At 45.9% G+C, this 26,556-nt stretch overlaps 1 protein-coding gene and 1 long non-coding RNA gene across 2 annotated transcripts in view; both read right to left on the reverse strand.

Moving 5' to 3' along the window:
* Positions 1–19,928, reverse strand: part of LOC146035545 (uncharacterized) — a 52,443-nt gene extending 32,515 nt beyond the window's left edge. The window contains exon 1 of the long non-coding RNA XR_014460669.1: positions 19,706–19,928. This is a non-coding gene — a long non-coding RNA (uncharacterized LOC146035545). The remainder of the gene's footprint in view (positions 1–19,705) is intronic.
* Positions 15,938–19,711, reverse strand: CLDN2 (claudin 2). Its single transcript, XM_083159062.1, has one exon. It carries the CDS (start codon positions 19,673–19,675, stop codon positions 18,980–18,982), a length of 696 nt encoding a protein of 231 aa, XP_083015188.1. The 5' UTR covers positions 19,676–19,711; the 3' UTR covers positions 15,938–18,979.
* Positions 19,929–26,556: the final 6,628 nt, after the last annotated feature.

Below are 26,556 nucleotides of genomic sequence, written 5' to 3' on the forward strand. Positions count from 1 at the left end.
GGTATAGGATCAAGAGGTGAGGTAGTAGAGTAGGAGGATAAGAAGAGTGTGGATACTTCCTTTTAATTTGTGGGCTCATATGAAGAGAAAGTGCCAGAGGGTTCAGATGGGGAAGAAAGAGGGTTAGAGGTTGTGGAGCATACCATTTCATCTCGGATGTTATCAATCTTGACCTTAAAGTAGGAGGCAAGTTCTTGTGCACTGATGGTAGCCGGTGGGGGACGAGGAGGGGGTACAGAAGAGACTTAAATGTGTTAAAAAGTTGCTTAGGGTTGGTGGCATGAGAAGAGATGAAAGATTGGTAGTATGTTTGTTTGGCAGTGTCCAAAGCATTGCAGTAGGAGTGGTAGCTAGTCTTATATGTGAGGAAATCAGTCATAGTACGAGATTTACGCCATTGGTGTTCTACTTTACGTGACTGATTTCGTAGTTGTTCTTGTTGTTTTGGAGTGCCACGGTTGGCATCTAAGCCTACGTGGGGTGTAATGGGTAGCTGGAGCCACTTCATCATGGGCTGCTTCAAGAGTCTGGTAGAGGTGGGAAACAGCAGTGTCAGGATAGGTCAATGTAGAAATTAGTGAGAGCTGTTGTTGCAGGGAGGTGGAAAGTTGTAGAAAATTAATAGCATTAGTATTTCTGCGGGTTAGGGTAGGCTTGCATGATTTCAGTGTCAGAGAGCTTGGGGTAATGGAGGAGAGCGAAAGGGTAATGAGATTGTGATCAGAGATAGGGAAGGGAGTGTTAGTAAAATCAGAGACTGAGCACAGCCTGGTGAAAACAAGGCCTTCCTCATGAGTAGACCACTGGGAGAGGCAGAGAAAGGAGGTTAGAGAGAGGAGTTTGGAAGCATGAAAAGATGGTGGACTGTCAATAGCAATATTGAAGTCACCCAGGATGATAGTGGAGATGTCAGAGGATAAGGAATGGGGGAGCCAGGCAGAGAAATCTTCTAGAAATTGAGTTTTGGGAAGCCCAGGTGGGTGATAGATAGCAGCAACACACAGAGAGAAAGGGGAAAAAAATGTGAGTGAAGGAACTGGTGGTAGAACGGAGTATGTGAAGGCTTGTGACAGTAATATACCAACCCCACCTCCTTTACAGTTACCAGGCCTGGAAGTGTGAGTGAAGTGGAAACCACCATGTGACAGTACTGCAGGCGAGGCATACATTTTGGTATAAATTTTGTATGAGTATTATTGTATGTCCACATTGATAGAGCATATTAAAAATGCAATGCGGATTAGGTCCCATGCCTTACCATTGAAATGTTGTCCCAAGTTGTATTTCCAAGCCTGCTCATGAGATTCAGGGGATGGAGAGTCCAGTAGTAAAAATAGAATTGTATAGATGTGAAATAACACCTGTGTCTGTGGGTTTATATATGCCAAATCTTTCAATTGGTGAAAGAATTTGGGGCTAGCTAGGGTGCACAGTAAGGAAGTAAAATGATAAATTTGTAAGTATTGATAGTGGGTACTCCAAATTTTGCAGTGCTACAAATGATTGAGGGGCAAAGATTCCTGAAATATGGTGGGTGATTCTAATTGACTCGCTAAGCAGCAAAAATTCTGTGCTTAGCGAGCCATTTAACATCGGATGCCACCCACACGAATGCCTGCCTGCAACCATGTGAGGGGATGTGAAAATGCAGGCACCTGGACTAAGTCAGGGCAGTCATGTGATGTCAGCTGCCTGCCCGCCTGCAGACACTGGACTGCCCCCATACACATGGGACCACCCCCATCCACCCCCAACCCTCCCTCCAAACTGCGAATGGCCCAGCGAGAGAGTAACTTGCCACGGCCATTGGGGCAAAGGCCGAATTTAGATCACTGCGTGTGACCCAGAGCTGGCCCCCTGGTGTATTCTGGTTGTGAGACTAATGAAATCCAGGGAGAGGCTATCTCTGCATCCAGAGCAAGAATATGTCCGTATTGATATAGTAAATGATATCGATAAGATGTCTAGTGTTATCTGATGCTTGTCTGGAAGGTTTGAAGCCAATTTGGTCAGGATGAATACGCAAAGGGAGGATCTGGTTTAACCTAATGGAAAGTACTTTAGCAATAAATAAATCAGTATTAACTATTAAGTAATGAGATAGGGTAGTTGTTTACCAATTGAGGGTCTTTATTAGGCTTAGGTATGACTGGTATTAGTAGTTTCTCAGTGAAATGGGTTGCCCTCTAGAATTGAATTAAACATTAGTGCAAGATGGGGTATTAATGGGACCTTGAATCTCTTGTACTATGAATTTGGAAGACTGTCTGGGCCAGGTGCTTTGGATGTTTTCTGTGCTGTAAGGGCTGAAAGCACTTCCTTATCCGTAACAGACCTATTGAGGTGTCTTAAGGGCCCTACAAGAAGAACTCGTCAACCATACACTGAGGTGATCATTATGTCAACCATTGTCCCATGTGGACATAGTGCATGTTGACTAGTAGTGATCGACTTATTGACTGTCCCCTGCCGACCTACAGTAAGGTATCTGATACCTGCTTCAGTATCTCTTCATGGTAGGTGAGGAGGCAGACTGAGCAGCATTATAGAAGTGTAGAGAGACTTCAGATACCATTACTAAAGGTTTATAAAGAGTTAATATACTGTATACAGCAAAGGATACTGGAAGAAAGGTACTGTTGCCCCTAGAAACCATGTAACTAATAATAACAACCCACAGCAGCTTCCCTGCAGGTACAATTAGTGTATATAGAGCGACCCCTCCCTCCCCCGGAACCAACTACAAGCATGCAGTGTGTATAAGGGAGGGGGACTACATGTGCCAGCACAGTCTGCCTGACAGTACTGTACCGTGGTGATCCCCCCCAGCTGCTACCAATGCGAGATCCGGGATTTGCTGGGCGGTGGCTCCCTCTATCAGGCAGCCAATAGTAGTAGTAGTAGTACGTTTATTTATAAGGCGCCGCAAAGTGTCCGCAGCGCCGTACATAGCAAACAAAAAAAACAAATTACAAGGTAACGTACAGGGTGTGTTGAAAAATACAGTATAAATAGGGGTATAGCTGGTAGAACTAAAATCAGCATCAGTTCAGAAGTAGGTGTCAAAATTGTCGAGGAGACTGAAGATGAAGTAGAGGAAGGGAAGAACAGGACAGGAGCACAGGTGAGGTAATGAGGTAGGGTGAGTACGTGAGGAAGGAGGACCCTACTCATAAGAGTTAACATACTAAAAATAGGTGGGTGGACGAACGAAATATAGGATAAGTAGGAACAGAGGGGAACGGAGGCAGGATAGGAGGATCAAAAGAGGTTAGGAGGAGGGATAGGCTAGTCGAAAAAAGTGGGTTTTGAGGGAGCGCTTGAAGGAGGTAAGGGAATCAGATAGCCTGATGGGTGGCGGGAGGTTGTTCCAGTGCAGGGGGGCAGCGCGAGAGAAGTCTTGGACACGGGAGTGGGAGGAGGTGATTAGGTGAGAGGTCAGTCGGCGGTCAGCGATGGAGCGAAGAGGACGGGAGGGAGTGTGGATAGAGATCAGTAAAGAGAGGTAGGGAGCTGTGGAGGAGGAGAGAGCCTTGTAGGTGGTGGTGAGGAGTTTAAAGAGAACTCGGAAAGGAATGGGGAGCCAGTGAAGAGATAGACAGAGGGGGGAGGCGGAGGTAGAGCGGCGGGAGAGGAAGATGAGCCTAGCAGCAGCGTTAAGAATAGATTGGAGAGGTGCGAGGCGGGTGAGAGGTAGCCCAGAGAGAAGGTAGTCAAGGCAGGAGATGACAAGAGAGTGAATGAGAATTTTGGTCGCGTCAGTGGAGAGAAATGGTCTGATGCGTGAGATGTTGCGTAGGTGAAAGCGGCAAGACTGTAAGAGAGCACGAATGTGGGGGGTGAAAGAGAGGGAGGAGTCAATGATGACACCGAGGCAGCGCGTTTGGTCGGTGGACGTGATCTCGGTTTCACCAATGCTGATGGAGATAGTGGGAGAAGAGGGGATGTTCGGGGGATGGAAGATTAGAAGTTCAGTTTTAGCCATGTTTAGTTTCAGGAAGCGTTGGGTCATCCAGGCTGAGATGGCCGTGAGGCATTCGGAGACCTTGGACAGGAGTGATGGGGATAAGTCAGGGGAGGAGAGATAGATTAGGGTATCATCAGCATAAAGGTGGTAATGAAAACCATAGGAGCTGATGAGGGTGCCCAGAGAGGTGGTGTAGAGGGAGAAGAGGAGAGGGCCAAGGACTGACCCTTGGGGAACACCGACTGGCTGCAGGGTAGTAGGAGAGGAGGAGCTTGGAGTGGAGATGGAGAAGGAGCGATCGGAGAGGTATGAGGTGAACCAGGAGAAGACCGTGCCAGTGATGCCAAAAGAGCGGAGGGTGTTGAGCAGGAGAGGGTGGTCAACAGTGTCAAAGGCAGCCGACAGATCAAGCTGGATGAGGATAGAGAAGAGGCCTTTGGATTTAGCCGATAGTAGATCGTTAGTGACTTTGGTCAGGGCAGTTTCAGTGGAATGTAAAGGGCGGAACCCGGATTGGAGGGGGTCTAGAATGGAGTTAGCAGTAAGGTGGCTTAGGAGACGATTATAGGTCAGACGTTCTAGGAGCTTGGAGGCAAAAGGGAGGAGGGAGATGGGCCTGTAGTTGGATGGAGAGTTGGGGTCCAGATTAGTTTTTTTGAGAATTGGGGAGACAAGAGCGTGTTTGAAGGAGGAAGGGAAGATCCTAGAGGATAGGGAAAGATTAAAGAGGTGAGCCAGGTGAGAGCAGACTGACGGACTGAGACGACGGATAATATTGGAGGGGATAGGATCGAGCGGTCAGGTGGAGGGAGAAGCGGATTGAAGGATAGAGTGGCAGCCTGACTCTGGGAGGGGGCGGTGCTGCTGCATGTCAGAGACGCAGTGTGATTGGCTGCTGCCTTGTAGAGTGACGGCGGAAGAAGCTGTGCAGGAGGTGTCAAGGTCCGTCTGCCAGTGCCGGGCTGGGCAGAGACTAGATCCCCTTCAGGCTCCTGGGTGGTGTCGGCGGGCTTGATGGCGGCATTCGGCTTCTTCAGGTCGCTCAGAAAAGCCCTGCTCATTTGACCACGGCCACACACAGCGATTTACATGCGTTTTCAGGCATTTTCTGAGTGATTTGTTAAAATCACTATGAAAATGCCTGCATATTGCGCTGTGTAGAACGTTGGTGATATAGTGGGGGGGGGGCATAGATGGACAAATAACAGACAGGGGAGGGCATGGGTAGATGGGGACAAGGACAATTAGATGGATGGACAGTGCACTATATGGGAGCATAGCCAGATTAATGGGCAAACAGACACCACCAAATGGGGAATACACTGACATACGGACACAGGGGCAAAGACTGACAGATGGGTGGATGGAACACCATACAGGGGCATAGATGGAAAAATGAATGCATGACAGCCAAAAACAGAAGGGAACAGACACTATATGCATTGTATTGGGGATAGAAATGCGCACTCTGTGGCTTCTGATGTATGTGGTTACTGTGTGTACCAAGGTATAAATGTACTGTGAGACTGATGGTAGTGAAACAAATTTTCTTTATTGTCACTGGTACACGTTTGATAAAATGTCTCTCAATAAAGGGTTGGGGAGGAATGGGGGTGGTCAACCTGGGGGTGGGCGTCACTGGAACCAGTGGTGCACTGTGGATCTCACTGCTGTGTCTTCCACAGGCTCTGGTATGTGTGTTGGCCTCCCTGTGTTGACCCGGGGGACCAGTGGGGGCTCCGTGCGGGTATGAGCACCGGGGTCCTGCTGGTGGGGGTTAGGCTGTGATGAACACTTGTGGATGTGGGGTGGGGCGCTTGGGCTGGGGGTTCACGGCTTGAGTCTCAGTCCGTGCAGGTGTACAAGTTCCTGGTGGTCAAGGAAAGTGCTGGGTGGTACCGGGGGCTGGCGTCCCTAACCCTCCGGTGGTGCACCTAGACACTTACCCGATACCTGGCAGTTGCTGCGGCGGAGGTGATCTCTGCCTCGCGTCCTCTTCAGTCTTCACCGGCGTCCGCACTTCCCGCGGTGCTGCCGGAGGATGCAGTTAAAATCCCGGCGGTCGGGATCCCGGCGTTCAGAATCCCGACGGCCGAAATCCCGACACATTCTCCCTCCGTGGGTGTCCACGACACCCCTGGAGGGAGAATAAATTAGTGTGCCGAGCGTAGCGAGGCACCGGGCCCGCTGCGTGGCGAGCGCAGCGAGCCCGCAAGGGGGGGCGATCCACGTCCCCCCCTTGTCGGCATTTCGGCTGTCGGGATTCCGGTGTCGGGATTCTGAACGCCGGGATCCCGACCGCCGGGATTCAGTACTGAATCCGCTGCCGGCAGCAGGTCCACACCGCTGCTACAGTCGTTCCTTCCACTTCCGGGTTCAGCTGGTATGCGTCACCCGGGGTGTCAGGGTGGCTGGAGCGGTGTACGCTCGACTCCTCCTGGAGGAGACTTGTGTAGTGCTGGGTGGGTGCAGGACTGGCGTCCTGAGTTCCTATACATTTCGGCACCACGTGCCTTTCTCAAGGATTTGCATATCTGGATGTGCGGGCCTCCTTTTATGGCTGCCCAGTATTAGTCAGGTGACGTCATCAGGGGAGTGGTCTTTGTAGCAGTGCTGCCGTATTGGTTGTCCGATTGTGGATGATTTGGGGCATGTGTGATCGTCAGGCTCAGCTGTGTAATGAGTCTGATAGGATCTTCTATGGCACCTCATAGTAAATGTACGCTGTGGGTGTTGACACACTGTTGTGTCAGCCATGTCCTGGTATAAGCATTTTTGGCTCTTTAGGTCAGTGGAGATGCTTGTAACAGTATGAGGGTGGTTCCCTTCAGTACTTTTTGACATCTGGGGGGCTGTGTGGGATGGTTGATCAAATGCCTGGATTTATTTGTGTCATGTGTGATTTGCATAAAGGGTTCGTTTACATTGGCACCTCATAGTAAATGTACGCTGTGGGTGTTGACACTCTGTTGTTGACACTCAGGACATCATCTATATATCTGCGCCAGAGGACGCAGGAGGATATAGATAACGTCCTGATAATATGGGATGAACCAGAAACCACACTGCAAGATTTCACCAAACACATAAACAAAAACATATACAACCTGAACTTCACAACACAATACAGCCAGTCAAAAGTAGAATTCCTAGATCTAGAGATCTATATAGAAAATGGAGACATAGCAACCAGAACATTTCACAAACCAGTCGATGTCAACAGCTACATTTTATCCACAAGCAGTCATCACCCAAATTGGCTCAACAGTATCCCCACAGGACAATTCACTAGAATAAGACGCAACTGCTCCACCATGGAAGAATATCACAACCAAGGAAAAGAACTCAAACAAAAACTGAAGGAGGAAAACTATAACACTTAAACAATAGATGAGGCATACGAAAAACTACGATCAACGGATAGAAACACACTTCTAATCAACAAACCACCAAACACCACCACAAAAAACACAGACAAGGGCCCTTACTTCATCACTCAATACAACGACTCTGCCACTCAGATGAAGAAAATTATCAAAAGGCATTGGCACATCCTACTACAAGACGACACACTAGCAGAAGTCCTGACAGACAAACCCCAAATAGTATACAGGAAGGCCCCCAACCTTAGGACCCAACTGGTACGCAACCACATACCACCATCCAGCATCATACAGACCAAACTAGACGGAACCACTAAAACACCAGGCTTTCATTACTGCGGCACATGTGTGGGCTGCAAAACCACAAATAGACAAGGAAAGAAGAAAATCACAGAAATAACATCACACACGACTGGGCACACTTACAAAATCAAAGAAGAAATCACATGTCACACTAAAGGGGTAGTCTATGTCGTATCATGCCCATGTGGAAAACAGTACGTTGGGACAACCACCAGGCCAGTTAAGACCAGAATGTATGAACACATACGCAACATTAGGATAGGTCTAGAAATACACAGCCTATCCAAACATTTCAGAGAGTCACACGGCAGCAACCCTGCACTCATGTTATTTACAGCAATCACCCATGTTCAGCCCAATTGGAGAGGGGGGACTACAACAAAAAAAATAAACAAGGAAGAGCTGAAATGGATATACATGCTTCAGACAATGCAACCAAAAGGACATAATGTAGAATTCAACATCAGCAAAATAGTTTAGCCACCTTGGAAACACACTTATGCCAATGCACATCCATCCTCTACACCAGTCAGCTCACCCTAGTTATACATTCCCAACGTAAACGAACCCTTTATGCTAACAGCCCCCCAGATGTCAAAACGTACTGAAGGGAACCACCCCCATACTGTTACAAGCATCTCCACTGACCTAAAGAGCCAAAAATGCTTATACCAGGACATAGTCGACACAACAGAATGTCAACACCCACAGCTTACATTTACTATGAGGTGCCAATGTAAACGAACCCTTTATGCAAATCGCACATGACACAAATAAATCCAGGCAATTGATCAACCATCCCACACAGCCCCCCAGATGTCAAAAAGTACTGAAGGGAACCACCCCCATACTGTTACAAGCATCTCCACTGACCTAAAGAGCCAAAAATGCTTATACCAGGACATGGCCGACACAACAGTGTGTCAACACACACAGCGTACATTTACTATGAGGTGCCATAGAAGATCCTATCAGACTCATTACACAGCTGAGCCTGACGATCACACATGCCCCAAATCATCCACAATCGGACAACCAATACGGCAGCACTGCTACAAAGACCACTCCCCCGATGACGTCACCTGACTAATACAGGGCAGCCATAAAAGGAGGCCCGCACATCCAGATATGCAAATCCTTGAGAAAGGCACGTGGTGCCGAAACGCGTAGGACCTCAGGACGCAAGTCTCCTCCAGGAGGAGTCGAGCGTACGCCGCTCCAGCCGCCCTGACACCCCGGGTGACGCATGCCAGCTGAACCCAGAAGTGGAAGGAATGACTGTAGCAGTGGTGTGAACCTGCATGCCGGCAGCACCGCGGGAATTGCGGACGCCGGTGAAGACTGAAGAGGACGCGAGGCAGAGATCACCTTCGCCGCAGCAACTGCCAGGTATCGGGTAAGTGTCCAGGTGCAACACCGGAGGGTTAGAGACGCCAGCCCCCGGTACCACCAGAGCCGGCCTTAGGCATAGGCAAACTAGGCAATTGCCTAGGGCATTTGGAATGCCTAGGGGCATCAGCAGCTTCTGCTGATTAAAATGATATGCAGCATGCCTATATTCTGTGTGTGAGTGAGGCTGTATCTGCATATGAAATAGTATATTCATGGAAATCACTTTAACATAGCATTCCGTATGCAGGTACAGCCACAGTCGCACACAAAATATAGGCATGCCGCATATCATTTTAATCATCGGAAGCTCCTTGTGTGTGCTGGTCATAACAATGCAAATAGATGAATTTTCAGCATAAAGGGCACCCAATGTTAGCAGAACTGGCCAGGAGCTGCATGGCCTATTGAAGCAAGATGTATGAGGAAACATCTGTATCCAAGCAGAGGCAGAGGTCACAGTGTTAGCGGCTGTGCTAGTGCTGTCTGCGGGTTGGTTGGTTGTGCAATAGTGTTCGGCATATGTGTAAGAGCATTATGTGTGTCATGTATAAATGCATTAATAATGTGCGACATATGTGTAACAGGCATTATGTGTGTCATGTGTATAAGGGCATTAATAATGTGCAACATATGTGTAATGGGCATTATGTGTGTCATGTGTATAAGGGCATTAATAATGTGCAACATACAATATGTATGTGTATGTATGGATGTATGTATGGATGTATGTATGTATGTATGTGTAAGGGGCATTATGTGTGTCATTATGTGTATGAAGGGCATTAATAAAGGTTGGCATAATGTGTAAGGGGCATTATGGTTATAAGAACATTAATAATGTGTGCCATGTGTAAGGGGCAGTACTGTGTGGTATTATCAGGGGTGCCGAGAGAAAGGGGTAGGGGGTACAAATTACCCAGGCCAAAGTCTGATGGAAGGCCCAGTGGGGGCCCCGGGCCCCCTCCCCTTAAGTGACAGCAGCAGCTGCAGCTCTTCTCCTCTGCCCAGCACACACTGCTTTGTGCTGGGTTGCAGTGTGGCCATGGAGGTGCTTAAAATACAATATTTTCTCAGGATTTTTTTCTAAGGGTATAATGTGAATAATGTGAGGAGTAATGTATATAAGGTAAAGTGGTACTACTGTGTGATGTAACGTGAATAAGGGACACCATCGCATGATATAATGTGAATAAATGGCACTACTGTGTGGCATAATTTGAATTGGGGGTACTATTGGGTGGCCATGCCCCTTCCCAGCAAGAACACACCCCTGTTTGGGCTGCACACCGAATGTGTGCACTGTTTCTATTTAAAATATTGCGTGTAGGAGCACCAAAATGATGACTGCTATGATGAGGGTTGATGGTGCTGGGAAAGGGAAACAGGGTCAGAGGCGGAACTAGTGGCAGTGCTAGGGGGCACCAGCCAAAATCTTGCCTAGGGCGTTATTTAGGCTAGGGCCGGCTCTGGGTACCACCCAGCACTTTCCTTGACCACCAGGAACTTGTACACCTGCACGGACTGAGACTCAAGCCGGTGAATCCCCAGCCCAAGCGCCCCACTCCACATCCACAAGTGTTCATCACAGCCTAACCCCCACCAGCAGGACCCCGGTGCTCATACCCGCACGGAGCCCCCACTGGTCCCCCAGCCCACCCAGGTCTACACAGGGAGGCCGACACACATACCAGAGCCTGTGGAAGACACAGCAGTGAGATCTACAGTGCACCACTGGTTCCAGTGACGCCCACCCCCAGGTTGACCACCCCCATTCCACCCCAACCCTTTATTGAGAGACATTTTATCAAACTTGTACCAGTGACAATAAAGAAAATTTGTTTCACTACCATCAGTCTCACAGTACATTTATACCTTGGTACAAACGGTAACCACATACATCAGAAGACACAGAGTGCGCATTTCTATCCCCAATACAATATCTATGCTACCAGGTCTTTGGACAAGACCCAGATTTGCTGCACCTCCACACAGCCTCTAGGGTAGAGCGCAATACTAAAACCAAAATTACCAGACACTATTTGCAAGCATAGATTGACAAGCACAGATTGTCAGACTGACGGGGACAGCATAGATGGACGGATGGATAGAGCACCACCTGAGGCACAGATTGATGTATGGGAAGGGGCCAGCATAGATAGATGTAAGGGTGGGGGCACAGATGGACATACCACCACATTGGGCACAGATAGACGGTTAGGGGACAGCATAGATGGAAGTGTGGGGGTCATCAATGTATGGACAGAGCAACACATGGGGCACAGAATGATGGACATGGATGTATTATAGACAAATATTGCACCATATAGTGGAACAGATCAGGGGGGACAGATCAGGGGTGGGGCTTACCATCGAAAATGATGTAGCCTCCAACAGTCATCCGTCTACATCTTCTGCTCTGGTGTGGATATGGTCAGATACAGCTTCTGACAGCAGGCCCTTCCCTCCATCCACACAGCGGCTCCAGACAGAGGATCATTAGCCTTCCCTTTGCCCACATGGGAGCGGGTCCCCCTCCCCATGATGGAAAGGGTTCCTCTTCTCTACTCCCCAATGCAGTGGCTCAAACAGGAAGAAGCGCTGCCGTAGCAGATCCTGGCATCTACCCTCAGCCCCGGACAGTGCACGGCTTCTCCTTCCTCCTTCTAGCAGTTTCCATCCAGCAGCTATTCTCTGCCTCCTTTCCTTCCAGGCTCCTGTGGAGCACGCAGGACTCAGGAGACTCTGAGCATGAAGGCCCGGTGCAGGTGGGTGTCCCTCCTGAGGTGGGAGAGGCAGGGCGGCTCAGGCTGCATCTTGGCGGCTTTGGTGATCCTTCAGAAGGCCACCAACACACACAAAGATGTGACCATTTTCTGAGTGATTTAGTAAAATTATGTAAAATCGCTCAGAAAGTGGCTGAATATCGCTCTGTGTTTAGGGCCCTATAGACTATAATTAGCAAGTTGCAAGTAGATAAGGATAGGCATTTAAAAGGAGTTAATCATGGTACGATTATACTGTGGAAGGTCGCTATGATCTTTTATAGCTGTAATAACCACTTCCTGACCTTTAATCTATTTGTGAGCAGAGTGTCTGCTTTATTACTTTACTAACACTATTGAAGCCAGCAAAGGGATCTTTTCAGCTAGGAGGGCACTGAGATAAGCTTTAGCCTTAGAGAGTAAATTATAGATAGTGCAGGAAGGAGGCTGTTTTTAATTTGGATTAAGCACATGGACCTCATCCATAAAGGAAGGTAGCAGACCCTGCTTTTATCACTCCAGAGGTGTGCATTCCAGGAGATGCTGATTTGCCCTCTGAGACTCATCTGGTTGCACTTGTGCAGACAATGGAGGTTATTCTGATCGTAGCGGCCAAACGTGCGTACGTTCGCTATTAACGTACGCTATCCGTACGCGGCCGTTGGGGTTAAGTCCACCCACAACTCAGCCGCATACGTACGGCCAGAAACAACGTCAAAGGGGAGTGGCGTACAATTGAGCGTACGCCAACGTACACGGACGGGCCAGCCCTTACACTCCGACAACTGGCGTACAATTGAGCGTACGCCACCGTTTACGGACGTCTCTCGTCCGTCTTCCCACCGACTTCTTGCGGCTATCTGAGCGTACGCCAGCTTGCACGGACGGGTTCCTATTGTTTTCAATAGAAAACTCAGCTTATGTCACCGCTCGTGAGAGTGAGCGTACGTCCGTGTACGCTGACATACCCTTCACATATATGGACCTGCAAATCTTGCCTTTCAACTATAATTATGAAAATTAATTAATTGATTGAATTAATTAATGTGCAAAATAGTGGGCATGGGCTTAAAACATTGCTGAAACATCCTTTGTAGGTGTTAGATGTGGTTTATGTTATTGTATCATAAATACAAAACCTATGTTTGTATTAGAGTGAACACGTTGACATATGTCGACTTGTGTAGATTGAGTGTGCTACTGTGTAAAGTCTATGAAAGCACGTAGTGAATGTGTATAACTGTTTAACAAATACCTACCTTAGCATATATAAGCAGGTCTTAAAAAGATTCTTAGCTTAAATTAAACAAACCTTTAAATGTAGAGAAGTATAGAAAGATAAGCTTCCAATGTGTTTGAGTGCTGTGTGTGGCTTGCAGGTAGTGAAATCATGGTTTGGACTTAATAGACTGCAGCATTGGTTATTACATTCAGGTGTATGTGTTTGAGTAGTAATCAGCGTAAATTATCAAACCCAGGCGCACGCTGGCATGCGGTATCTGTAGGGGTGGTCTGAGGTGGCGGTTGGCGGCCGCCTGTTTTGTGTCCGAAATGAACGGTGCTTTAGTCGATCGTGCGGTAGTAGCACCGCTCATTTTTGGTGCACACCCCCGTGTACGCCCATGTTTACGCCCATTTTCCCTCATTATTTCGGCCGCTCCCCTCAACACGCCCCTATGCCGCCCCCAAAGCCCGTACTCTCGCGTACAGGTTTTTTCGCACGGAGAGACCCGTCCGTAAGCGTTGTGGAGTGTTCGCGCCTGCGCATTAGCGAATGTACGCATGCGCAGATCATGAAAAACCCCGGAACGTACGCGTACGGCCCGGCCGCACCAACCAGAATAAGGCCCAATGTGCCTTGACTCCTGATGCTCAGCACCATTATAAGATTTATCGTATTCGTATTGATGAACCATCCGCTGATGGACTGAGGGGAGATGCTGATGTTTCATATTCAGTGCCTCTCCTCCAAATGATTCTATTGGCCTCCTTGCGGCCAATCAGGAGCCGAGAAAGCCGTCTCCTGATTTGCCGCTAGGCGGCCAATAGAATCATTCGGAGGAGAGGTGCTGAAGATGAAACATCAGCGTCTCTCCTCAGTCCATCACCATCAGCGGGTACCGGCCGGAATAGTCTTTTTTTTTTTTTTTTAAGAAGACCTGGACTATGTCTGAAAGAAGAGGATGTGATCTTTGCCGGAGGACCTTAGTGAGAAGGATTTTCTTCCACAGGTACCCCTATGGATTTCGTCAGATCCTGGACCATGGAGCCCCAGATCCTGGACCATGGAGCCCTGGACCCAGGGACCTACCTACGGGCTCAAGATAGGTAAGTGTCTGTATGAAAGGGCTTTGGATGTATTAAAGTTTTATTTTTCATGTGTCAGTGTGTGTGTTTATTTTACTATTTTTAATACTGTGGAACTACAAGTGCCAGCAGGCCCTTTAATGCCCCGCATGCTGGGACTTGTGGTTCTCCAAGTCCCCACATGCGGGGGAGGCTTGCTGGGACTCATAGTTCCACATTATTAAACAATAGTTTATTAAAAAATTTACACCAGTTAATCAGCCTGGTGACCACAGCCCAGGGTCACCGGGGACAGCACCAGGCTTCAGCCTGGTCAGGTAAGTTGTGGCGGGGGGGGACCCCTTTATTGGGGTGTCCCCACTTCCCCAGGTCCCCTGACCAGGCTGACAGGTCAGTAGGGTGAATGTTTTGGCCACGGGACCTTATATAATAAGTGTCCCCCGCTGTGACATTACCGTGCTGGCTGGTTGGGCCTGGGGCTGGTTCATAAAATATGGGGGACCCCTACTCATTTTGTCCCCCGTATTTTGGGAACCAGCCCTGGCCCCGAAGTTTTTAAAAATCTGGGAAGCCCTATTTGCCAGGTTTCCTGATTTTTTATTACCAGCCCCGCCTCTTTCAGCCTGGTGTTGGTTACGGCTGTGAAGGGGACCCCACACTGTTTTTTTTCATTTATTTATTTTTCAATTTTTTTTACACATTGCAGCCTGCACAGATCTGACTGATCTGTTTCATACTGCCTAGACAAATTCGTATTAGCGGCCATATATATGGCAGCTAATATGAATGGATATGCCATCGGAGGTTTACAAAGTAGTCGTATTTGAATGCTTTGTAAATTTCCCTCCGGAACACGAATTTGCATACGGCTGAAACAGCAGTATGCAGTCGTATTCATTTGTATTAAGAATACGAATACTATATATCGTATTCTTATTCTTAGTAAATTTCCCCATGGTGTCTTTGGAAAAAAGGAATGTTTCTATAATAATATTGAGATTCTCTGGTCTTTATATAATTTGGATGTAGGCATTAGGTTGACAATAACAATGTAAAAATTCATAATGTGAAATGTCTATATTGTTAAAATGTCAATGTTGTTAGGGTTAGACGGCAGCATAGGAGGCACAAGGTTAGGATAGGCTATGGGGGAGAGGTTTAGGGGAGGGATTAGGGTAGTGATAGGAGGAGTGTACTTATCAGAACATTGTTCTTTCAGATGACTCTACTAAAATTAAATGTCACATGACCCCTGGCTCCCAGAAGATTCCGCTGGAGCAGTAGCAGCTGTTGAGAGCAGGTAAGTTACCGGTGGGCCATTAGGAATAGTTTGTCAACATTTTAACATACCGACAGTGTCTACATGCTTAATGTTGACAATTCTGAGATCAAGATAATAAAAAATGACTATTTGTATATCAACATATAACACCACAACCATATAAATCTCTTGTGATATAATGATTTTCAGGTACTTGTATAGTTTCACAGCACCAGCATGGCGCCGTGCGTCTGAGTCCCCTTACGGGGCTCGCTTCGCTCGCCCACGCTGCGGGCTCGGTGGCTCGCTACGCTCGCCACGCTATTTAAGATCAACTCCATGCCAACATGGATAGTGGGGGTATGAACTATCCATGTTGGCATGGAGTTAAGTTACTTTTTTTGACATATTTCGTGGCGAGCGTAGAACCCGGAAGTAGCACGGCGCCATGCTGGCGCTGTGAAACTATACAAGTACCGATTTTCTTCTAACTTGTTATGAACAGGCTGTAACAGGGATGTTTCCAGGTTTGTAAACAGCTTTGCAAAAATGAAATATGAAACTGTTTCAATGTTTATTTATTTATAAAATCAAAGTGTAAAGGAAACCACACAATTGTTTTAATTATAAGTTGTACATATATACAGCTATTTATACCCCAATAGTAATTATATTATAGGGGTATAAATAGTAATTGTAATACAACAGCTATTTATACCCCTTTTACAACAAAGTCCTGGGTCTAACACAGGATTTGGAACATGATTCCAAACAGGGTCAGACCCATAACTTTATTCCTTTTCCACTTTAACACTTGACATGGACCATTCCCAAGTTGGAGCGTCTTTTGGCCAGTGCTTGGGGATGACATCAACTCCGAATTCCAGGAAACTGGCAGATTCGGAACCGAGTGACTTGACTTCATCCATTAGGCCACTCTCCCTAATGGAAGTTGCCCACACTCTGTATAGCTGCTGTGCTGCCCCCCAGCATACAGCCTTACCTGGCCAGCCCTGCTGTTTACTCCCAACTACCTGCAGGACGCTCCGGGCTCTCAGCATGCTGTAAATAAGGGATAGATGTATGAAGCAGTGATAAAGGAGAAGTGATAAAGATCCTGGTACTTTATTACCAGCCAATCACTTCCTATCTGTAAAGTTACAGGTTGGGTTTAAAAAGGGACAGTTTGGAGCTGATTTGGCTGGTGATAAAGTACCAGGCACTTTATCATTTCTCCTCCCTTATCACTGCTTCATACATCTACCCCTATGTACCTTGTCAGACAAACTGGCTAATCGGTTTATACTGCAACTTAACCTAGATTCCTACCATGGCGACCCTGCTTGATACGCGGGTGGAATTCCCGGTTAACTATTCCTGAAGAAGGTGTGTGACACTGACATGCGTAGAGCCTACTACCAACTACCCTATTGTTCCAGACCAGCACAAGACACCATCACTATCTGGATCCTGCTGTCACAGTTAAGTCAGTTGCAAAGTGCTAATTGCTAATACAACAGATTGATTCATGACGGACTGCCATCCATCCAGCCCCAAGATATATAATAATAACCATCAAGCTGGATAATAAAGTTTTTTTTTCCTTTATATGAACACAAGGTGCCCTATTCTTATTACACTCGACTTTAAGACCAGACATCTCAGGTCTCCTATTAGAATTGTTCATCATCCTCAATTGAGAGTATACTGCAGCATGTCTTACTGCCCAACAGGTCTAAGATTTTTAACTATGATTATTTGAGCTCAATACATATGATTTCATTTTATATTTCTATTTATTGTATTAATTTGCATATGATTTAGTAAATATAATTTTATTAGGTACTTATATGTTAGTTGGGCGCCCACTATAGTTAGTACGCTCATACCCCCACTATCCACGTCGGCATTGAGTTGACTTTATATAGTGTGGCGAGCGCAGCGAGCCACCAAGCCCGAAGCATGGCGAGCGTAGCGAGGGGATGCGGAAAACTAAGCAAATGGCTTAGTGGGTGCCCAACTAACATATAAGTACCTTTTATTACATACGTTTATATTTCTTTCTCTGAGTGAAATCCAGCGCTACTCCACATTGTCATTTTTTTCTCTAACCGAGGGGGAAAACCAGCCCCCACCTAGAGCAGAAGCTAGGCCAGGGCTGGGCAACACCGGCTCTCCATATGTTAATGAACTACATATCCCAGGATGCTTTGCATTAGTTATTCTATGTGGCCATGCTGAAACTGATGCAAGGCATGCTGGGATGTGTAGTTCATCAACATCTGGAGGGCCAGTGTTTCCCAGCCCTGAGCTAGGCAGTGCTCATAGATACGGTCCCCCCTTTTTTCTTTTCAGTTTCACTGGTTTTGGGAGGACCCTTTTCCACTGAGCTATTACCCAGGTTGATGCATGTTTATGTGCAAATATCCAGGTTTTTCAATGCAGTGTGATTTGGAAACAACTTTAACCCATGATACACAGTACTGTCACATACTTTGCAAATTGAATGTCACATTCTCAAATTAATTATTGTTACTGTATGAAAATAGAAATATTAATACAAAAATACACTGATCTTGTGATTTTACTTTATTGTATGCCATGGTGTTCTTTAGTAAGCCTACCACTAACTGTAGTACATAATTAGGTACTTCTTTACTTTCACGGCGTACTTCCGGGTTACGCTCGCCACTAATTAAGTAAAATAAACTAAGTTAACGCCATGCCAACATGGATAGTTCATACCTCCACTATCCATGTTGGTATGGAGTTGATTTTAATTAGCGTGGCGAGCCAACGAGCCCGCAGCGTGGGCGAGCGAAGCGAGCCCCGCAAGGGGACTCTGACAAGCGGCGCCATGCTGGCGCCGTGAAAGTACAGAAGTACCCATAATTATAATATATGTATTGCATTAAGCATGCTGCATTACAAAATAAAGCTACTGCTATAATAGTTTTAAAACACCATCTTCTGATATTTTCTACATGTGTTTTCTAATTTAACATACAGTGCACTAGTCAACACACAATAAGGTAAAAAATTATAAAAAAATTGTACTAAATCTGCAAAACAGTGGGGTAAATTTACTAAGAAGTTCTATTAAAATTGGGATATTGACCATAGCAACCAATAAGATTCTATATGTTATCCTAAAAGGTGCTAAATAAATAAGAAGAATCTGATTGTTGCTATGGGCAACATCTCATCTTCAACGGAATGCCCATCTTAGTAAATTATACCCCTATATCTTTCCATATCACATATCTTGTACATATGGAAGCTTAACCTAGGTATAGTAGACAGCATTAATGTAGTTCTTAAAACTTCTGCTGTAATGATATCAGCTTGTGTAAAACTGAGCATGCCAGTTACAATCTGTAGTCAGGACACTCTACTTTAGAAACAAAAGTCTGCTTGTCCTGGTTGATCCATGCATATTCACAGATTTAGTATACTCTCTATTTCATCAATACTTGTTTTTTGTCCTGTGTCCACGGTTTGCTCTAGTTATGCCCAAATCCTCTTGCATGGTCCACGTGGCATATCAGATTAAGGATTTATCAATGCAGCCAAAGAGCACTTCCAATTTTTTTGGTGTTATCATTTAAACATATCCCGTGAGGCTGTACCCACTTGTCTGTCTCTTAGAGTTTTGAGCCACATTGCTAGCATTGGGTCCATTGTCAGCAAGAAGAGCTCTGCTCTGATATCTGTTGTAAAAGCTTTGGTCAGGTTCCTTAGGTGGGCAAGAGGCACAGAGAATAGCACCACCAAATACAGAAAATATTGAAGACATGATGCCAATATAGAGCGCAGTACCAATTTCATACCTTTGTGCATCAGGAAGCAACGGATTATAAAAGTCTTGAAGAATAGTGTGCAAATTCCAACATATGGGCACGAGACAAATAATCCCCCCCATTATGAAGACAGCGCCACCAGTCACTGCCAGTTTATCCTTACCAGGATTGTCTTGGTTAAAAATGGTACATTTCATGCCAAATATTGTAAAGAGGGTGGCAAGTGAAGACAATACACACGATGTTACCATGAGGGCCTGGGCAGCCTGAATTTCCTGGGGAAGTCCAAGCATAGAATTATATATATCACATTGGGTGATTCCTGTGCTAAACTCAGCACATTCCATCCACAGCCCTTTGGTAAAGCCTACAGCTGTCACAATACTGGCACCAACATATGAACTAACCTTCCATTCAGGTAGAAGTGTAGCTATGACAGCACCTAGAAGACCCAAGACAGCCATAAAATAGCCCATCATCTGCACTCCAACAGAAGTCATGTTCCTGAATGTTCTTTTTCAGTACTATACCTTTATTGCCAGATAAAAGTAGCCAAGTTCTCAAAAAGCAGTTTCGTATTTTCTCAGGTTTACAACTTTGTGTAGATGTTTTTAGTTGATTGATCTGAAAACAGGCTGTTCATAGTAAGTACGATGTCCTCATATGTACTGTATATTCTTTATCTCAGGTTGTTACTTTCTCATTTGACAAGTTAAAGCACAGGCTGTATCTTGCTTCCAATATCATGTTGAGTCCAGTTTATATTGAGATGAAATGTGAAGAGGTAAGGACAAAGGGGAGGAGGATGGGGAAGCCGGGGGTTGGCTGGGGGTTAAATATTCACTAGTATAAATTGATTTTAAAAATGCTCCTTGACCGTGTTATCTCTGGAACTTAGAAATCAAACAGACCCCCGCCCGAGTCCTATGATATCCTGCCAGCGGAGCTTACCTGCATTGTGCAACCCACCTCCACCTTGCAATTTTGCCCATGCAATTTATCAGTATAACAAGCAATATCCTCAGTGCATCATGACTTTGAGTGCCTTGGTTTCCTTTGATCTCCACTTCATTACTGCTTTGGAATTATTCTGTCACAGTGTACAAGCCCGATTTATGTCAAATAAAATATTGCGAGAGGGATAATTTAATTCCTGAATGATGTACTCCTGTTTATTGCGGAATACCATATCTTGACTCCTTGGTTCCTTCTACACCTTCGATCCACAACATTTACTGAATGCCAACTGCTTTGGTTTCCATGTTCCAGCTTGCAGCAAAATAGCATGTGAAAGAAAGTACATAAATATATATCATTACAACTTTGGATTTAATGTAATTCCCTCTGGAATTTAGACACTAATCTGCATTGTTCCCCCACTCAATACTGTTTCACATCTGAAAATTAATTCCTAAGAGTATTTAACCCTTTCTCAATAAATGATATGCTTTATAACACAACTTTAAAATAACACACAAAATATATCACAATAGTAGCTGTTAGCTGCCATAAGAAAATAATTTGAAGCAGATAAATTGTGTCAAATGGTTGGTTTTAGGAATGTTAATAAATTATGGAATAATGTTATTCAAGTATTGTATGTTTTACAAATAAAAGTGTCTAGAGCAGGCATGTCAAACTGTGGCCTTCCAGCTGTTGTTAAACTACACATCCCAGCATGCCTTGCCATAATTTTAGCATTCCCTAATAGCAACACTGTGCCAAGCATGATGGGACTTGTAGTTTCACAACAACAGGAGGGTCACAGGTGGGACATGCCTGGTATAGAGTATTTTAGAATACATGCAAACATGCACTTCTCCAGCTGTTGTGGAACTATATACCCCAGCATGGTAATTAAAAAAAACAGAGCTCTCTGAAAAAGAATGGCTACTCCGTTCCTCTTGAAGGGACCATTCGCAAAAACAACAACAACTGGGGGTGAGATTTAATAGGATGAGAGATTCAGAAAGTGAGAGATTTGGTAAGAAATCTCCAGTTTTTTTAAAGCGGCAATCATTTACACTGCAAAATCAAACTGGTTTGATCCCCAGCGCAGGAGAGAAAGATCATGCTGGACAAAGCAGTGGCTACTTCAGCGTCAGACTCGTTCGCACATGCCACTGCTCAGGGACATCAGGGAGAATAACCCAGACGATTTTCGTAACTTCTTGAGGATGGATGATGCCACATTCCAGGAATTGCTGCGTCTGGTGACTCCCCACATCGAGAAGCAGGATACCAAGTATCGCATGGCTATCCCTGCTGAGGAACGGCTGGTGGTGACCCTGAGGTTTCTGGCGACAGGACGGTCTCTTGCTGACCTAAAGTTTGGATCCCTCATCTCCCCGCAAGCTTTGGGCCTCATCATCCCGGAGACCTGCAAAGCCATTGTGAAGGTGCTGCAGTACCAGTATTGCAAGGTAAGGATGAAATATACACCGTACACTTTATTGTGCAAACAAAATATTTTTATATATAATTTAGGCCTAGTACAGAAACAGGTTTTTTAGGCCTTTCATAGGTAAAACATGTAAAATAGTAAATAGATTTATTGTGTCAACACAAATTTATTATAATACCATATATAAAAGATATTGTACAAAAACACTGTATATAAAGATTTAAGTATGTATGACCCAGTTTAAACTTTCCCAATAAGTACGGGCTACTGTGTGGCAGAGGATGTCTGCCGCGGATATGTAAAGGCTGCGGCCCACATGGCGCATGGCGCAGATGCAATGGCCCCCGCCCCATTGATGTGCGCCGTGCGAGCAGTGGCCATCACATACCTGCAGCTGAGACCATGTCTTCCGCACAGTACCCCATACTATTGGTAAAGACAAAAGGGCAATAAATGGAGTTTGCTATCCAGATTGAGGAGAATCCTGTTCTCCCTCTGGTAATGCAGGTACAGGTAGCAGCATATAAAAATACAAAAAAACACACTCTGGTAACTTCTGGAACAGGCACTTACAACAGTAGGGATAAGGTACTGTGTGGCAGAGGATGTCTGCTGCAGATATGTAAAGGCTGCGGCCCACATGGCGCATGGCGCAGATGCAATGGCCCCCGCCCCATTGATGTGCGCCATACACCATGTGAGCAGTGGCCATCACATACCTGCAGCTGAGACCATGTCTGCCGCACAGTACCCCATACTATTGGCAAAGACAAAAGGGCAATAAATGGAGTTTGCTATCCAGATTGAGGAGAATCCTGTTCTCCCTCTGGTAATGCAGGTACAGGTAGCAGCATATAAAAAAACAAAAAACACACTCTGGTAACTTCTGGAACAGGCACTTACAACAGTAGGGATAAGGTACTGTGTGGCAGAGGATATCTGCTGCAGATATGTAAAGGCTGCGGCCCACATGGCGCATGGCGCAGATGCAATGGCCCCCGCCCCATTGATGTGCGCCATACACCATGTGAGCAGTGGCCATCACATACCTGCAGCTGAGACCAGGTCTGCCCCACAGTACCCCATACTATTGGCAAAGAAAAAAGGGCAATAAATGGAGTTTGCTATCCAGATTGAGGAGAATCCTGTTCTCCCTCTGGTAATGCAGGTACAGGTAGCAGCATATAAAAAAACAAAAAAACACACTGTGGCCCTTGTGTGGCAGAGGATGTCTGCTGCAGATATGTAAAGGCTGCGGCCCACATGGCGCATGGCGCAGATGCAATGGTCCCGGCCCCATTGATGTGCGCCATACGCCATGTGAGCAGTGGCCATCACATACCTGCAGCTGAGACCATGTCGATGGTAAATGATAAAATAGCCTATTTTTCAAGACAGATCCTCAAAAACAGCAGACTCTGGATCTTCTATCAGTAAAGAACTGTAGAATTGACGGTACTGGGGGGGTTGAGAAGGCTGTGTAGGTGTTGACTGGGTATGTGTTGGAATTGTGCTCGACTGGCCTGCTACGGTGGCAGGTGGAGTAGGCACTGGTGATTCTAATGACAGTGGTGTGTCTGGTGCACTACCAATGCCAACTATTTTAGTGCCACTGTTGAGATACCCTAAACTGCCATTATACACCAACTCCATGCATAACTTTTCAAAAGTAAGTTGCTGGTCCGGAGCCATGTTGCGAACACACTCTGCCACATAAGTGAAGTAGTTGTCATGTTTGTCCGGGTTTCTTTGCAGGACTTGATGTGCCCGCATCATAAATTCTTCATGTGCTGATGATTCTCCTTTTTTTCCTTTGCCACGCATTTTTTTGGCACGGGGGAGTGGTGGAGTGGGTTCCAGGGTGGGTGGCGGAGTGCGTGCCGGAGTAGGAACTTCGTTCGATGTGCATGCATTCTCAAATAGGACAGATAGGTCTGGGGTTGCAGGTGGGTAGTCACCAAGCTGTAAAAAAATTTAACATGTTTACTAATCAATTCTATTTACTTCTAATTTCAGTTCCCTACCAGCGTGAATGAATGGAAAGTCATCGCAGAGGAGTTTGAACAGCGATGGAACTTCCCAAATTGCGGTGGAGCCATTGATGGCAAACATGTCCGTATAGCCCAGCCTATCAATAGTGGTTCCTACTATTTTAATTACAAGGGCTATTTTAGCATTGTACTAATGGCTGTTGTTAATGCCAACTATGAGTTTATCTTCCTGGATGTAGGAAGGAATGGCCGTGCATCGGATGGTGGCACTTTCAAGGACACAAAGTTCTACGAAAGGCTCATAGCGAACACCCTTCACTTGCCGTCTGTCCAGGAAACTAAACAGGGGCTTAACTTTGTTTTTGTGGCTGACGAGGCTTTTGGCCTGCACGAGCATGTCATGAAGCCATATGCGCAAAGGGGGTTGAACCATGACAAAAGGATCTTTAACTACAGGCTATCCAGGGCACGGCGTGTTGTGGAAAATGCTTTTGGCATCCTGGCTAGCCGGTTTCGCATTTTCCACACTGCCATTAACCTGAGGGTGGACAAAATTGACTGGGTTGTCACGGCGTGCTGTGTCCTGCACAATTTGCTCCGCAGAAAAGCCACACAGCAAAGGGCTACAGGCACAGCACTCCAAGAAGACCAAGAACTGCCAGAGGAGGTAGTGCAGATATCCTCCTTGCAAACCCCAACACAACACTACACAGGGAGTGCACGAGCCAAACAGGTGAGGGAAGAGTACATGGCCTACTTTAATGGGGAGGGCGCTGTGGATTGGCAGGAGGAATCAATTAGATAGCCAAAAAAATAGACTCACCGATGCAGACTGCGAAATCTCCTCCTCCTCCTGCGCCGTGACTTCTTGGTTTTCATGTTCTACCATAAGGACTACTCCTGTCCTCATCGACTCCTGGCTGAGGGTGAATGTCAACCGGTCATAGTACCAGAGCGATGTTTGATACATCTCGTCGACTCCAGCACCAGACTTCTTTGCAGCCTCCATCTTCTTGTGTTCCTTTAAGAACACCGTGCGCATATTCTGGATGCGTTTCCTCACCCATTCAACATTGGCCTCTGGGTGAAATGGAAGACTGTAGCGTGCCAACTCCTCCAAGGCTTGGTTTCTTTTCATTTTGTTCGAATACTCCTTGGATTTTGTGCGCCACAGGCATTCGTGTGAACGATATTTTTCAATAAACCCTTCCAAAAACTCTTGTTCCTTTGCGTTGGACATTGGGACTGTAAAAAGATAAAACCATTTTAGTTGTTATAGTTATACCCATGTTTTGTTTCATATTTAAATTTTTATAGTTATAGTTACCAGTTTACCTAGTTCTTATGTTTTAAGTATTTAAAATGTTAATAAACTTTTATGAAAACCACTATACATTTTATTGTGCAGATTGCTATTCACACACACAGGTGAATGGGGCCTAGCAGAGAGGAGTGCATGGAATACTGCAATGGTGGACAATGGTTTATGTATATATATCTATATATACACAAACACACACACACACACACACAGGTGAATGGGGCCTAGCAGAGAGGAGTGCATGGAATACTGCAATGGTGGACAATGGTTTATGTATATATATCAATATATACACAAACACACACACACACAGGTGAATGGGGCCTAGCAGAGAGGAGTGCATGGAATACTGCAATGGTGGACAATGGTTTATGTATATATATCTATATATACACAAACACACACACACACACAGGTGAATGGGGCCTAGCAGAGAGGAGTGCATGGAATACTGCAATGGTGGACAATGGTTTATGTATATATATCTATATATACACAAACACACACACACACAGGTGAATGGGGCCTAGCAGAGAGGAGTGCATGGAATACTGCAATGGTGGACATTGGTTATATGTATACACACACACGGGGCCCACCCAAAAAAAACAGTGACATGGTCGGGTGCACGGTTGCCAAACCAGTGCTCTATACACACTATATACATTGGTGGCAACAGTGGGCATGCATAGGAGAGCATTGGGAGTGCAAACATACCAGGTTGTTGTTCTGGGAGCTGAGACAAGAAGGAGAGTCCAACTGCTGCGCCAGCGCTGTTTGCTATGTGGAAAAACATGGCGCCGGGGGAGTGTTTAGGAAATGCCACTCAAATAGGCAGGATCAAACGACGGACGCACCGACGGACGCACGACGGAGGCGGCAAAAAACACTCACGATCTGCATACGATTGACGGTCGGTCGGCCTGGGATTGACGGATCCTACCTGCAGCACGTAGGACCAAAGATGCGACCAAACGAGCGGCGTGAACGGGCATTGGATCGGAATCGGATCAAATAAATGGCAAAAACACACGATAGTACATACAATCTGCATACAACCGGTCGGAATTGGATCTAAATTGACAGAATCGTGCCCTAGTCGTCCTGGTGTGTACCCAGCATTACTTGGAATTATGCCTTCATCACAGTTGTGCAGTCATTGCTAGTCCCTGCTTAAAAACATTTGAGGGTGGTGGGGGAAGGGTGCTAATCTAGGCAGAAGCAATCTCTGTAATGAGAGGTGCTACCTTGCTGAGATTTTTAGCTATGTTGTGCAGTCTAGCAATGACTGCACAACTGTGATGAAGGCATAATTCCAAGTAACTCCTATTAATCTATAAATGCCGTTTTCTTGGGGTAATTGTCTGGGTGCGGGGCCCCCTTGAGCTTGTCTGGCTGGACCACTCCAGAGCATCACTACTTTACACATATTCTCACATAAACATATCATTTTCTATGTATGTCTTTTCTTATATGTATTCTTTCACATTGTTTCTTTTTTGACACACCCTTTATCACTATTAGTTGCTTACGCATACCCTACATTCTATGACACTTTACACTCCATTACACTTCACAGCTATATTTTATTTATGTGATGCCCTGGGGTGCTTTTGCTGGGCTGTCTTGGGGGTGCCCTGCACCCCAGGCATGAACCCCATAGTG

The sequence above is a fragment of the Crinia signifera genome, chromosome 9 (assembly GCF_055691185.1).
Source record: "Crinia signifera chromosome 9, ASM5569118v1, whole genome shotgun sequence".
In the NCBI taxonomy this organism is placed as follows: Eukaryota; Metazoa; Chordata; class Amphibia; order Anura; family Myobatrachidae; genus Crinia; species Crinia signifera.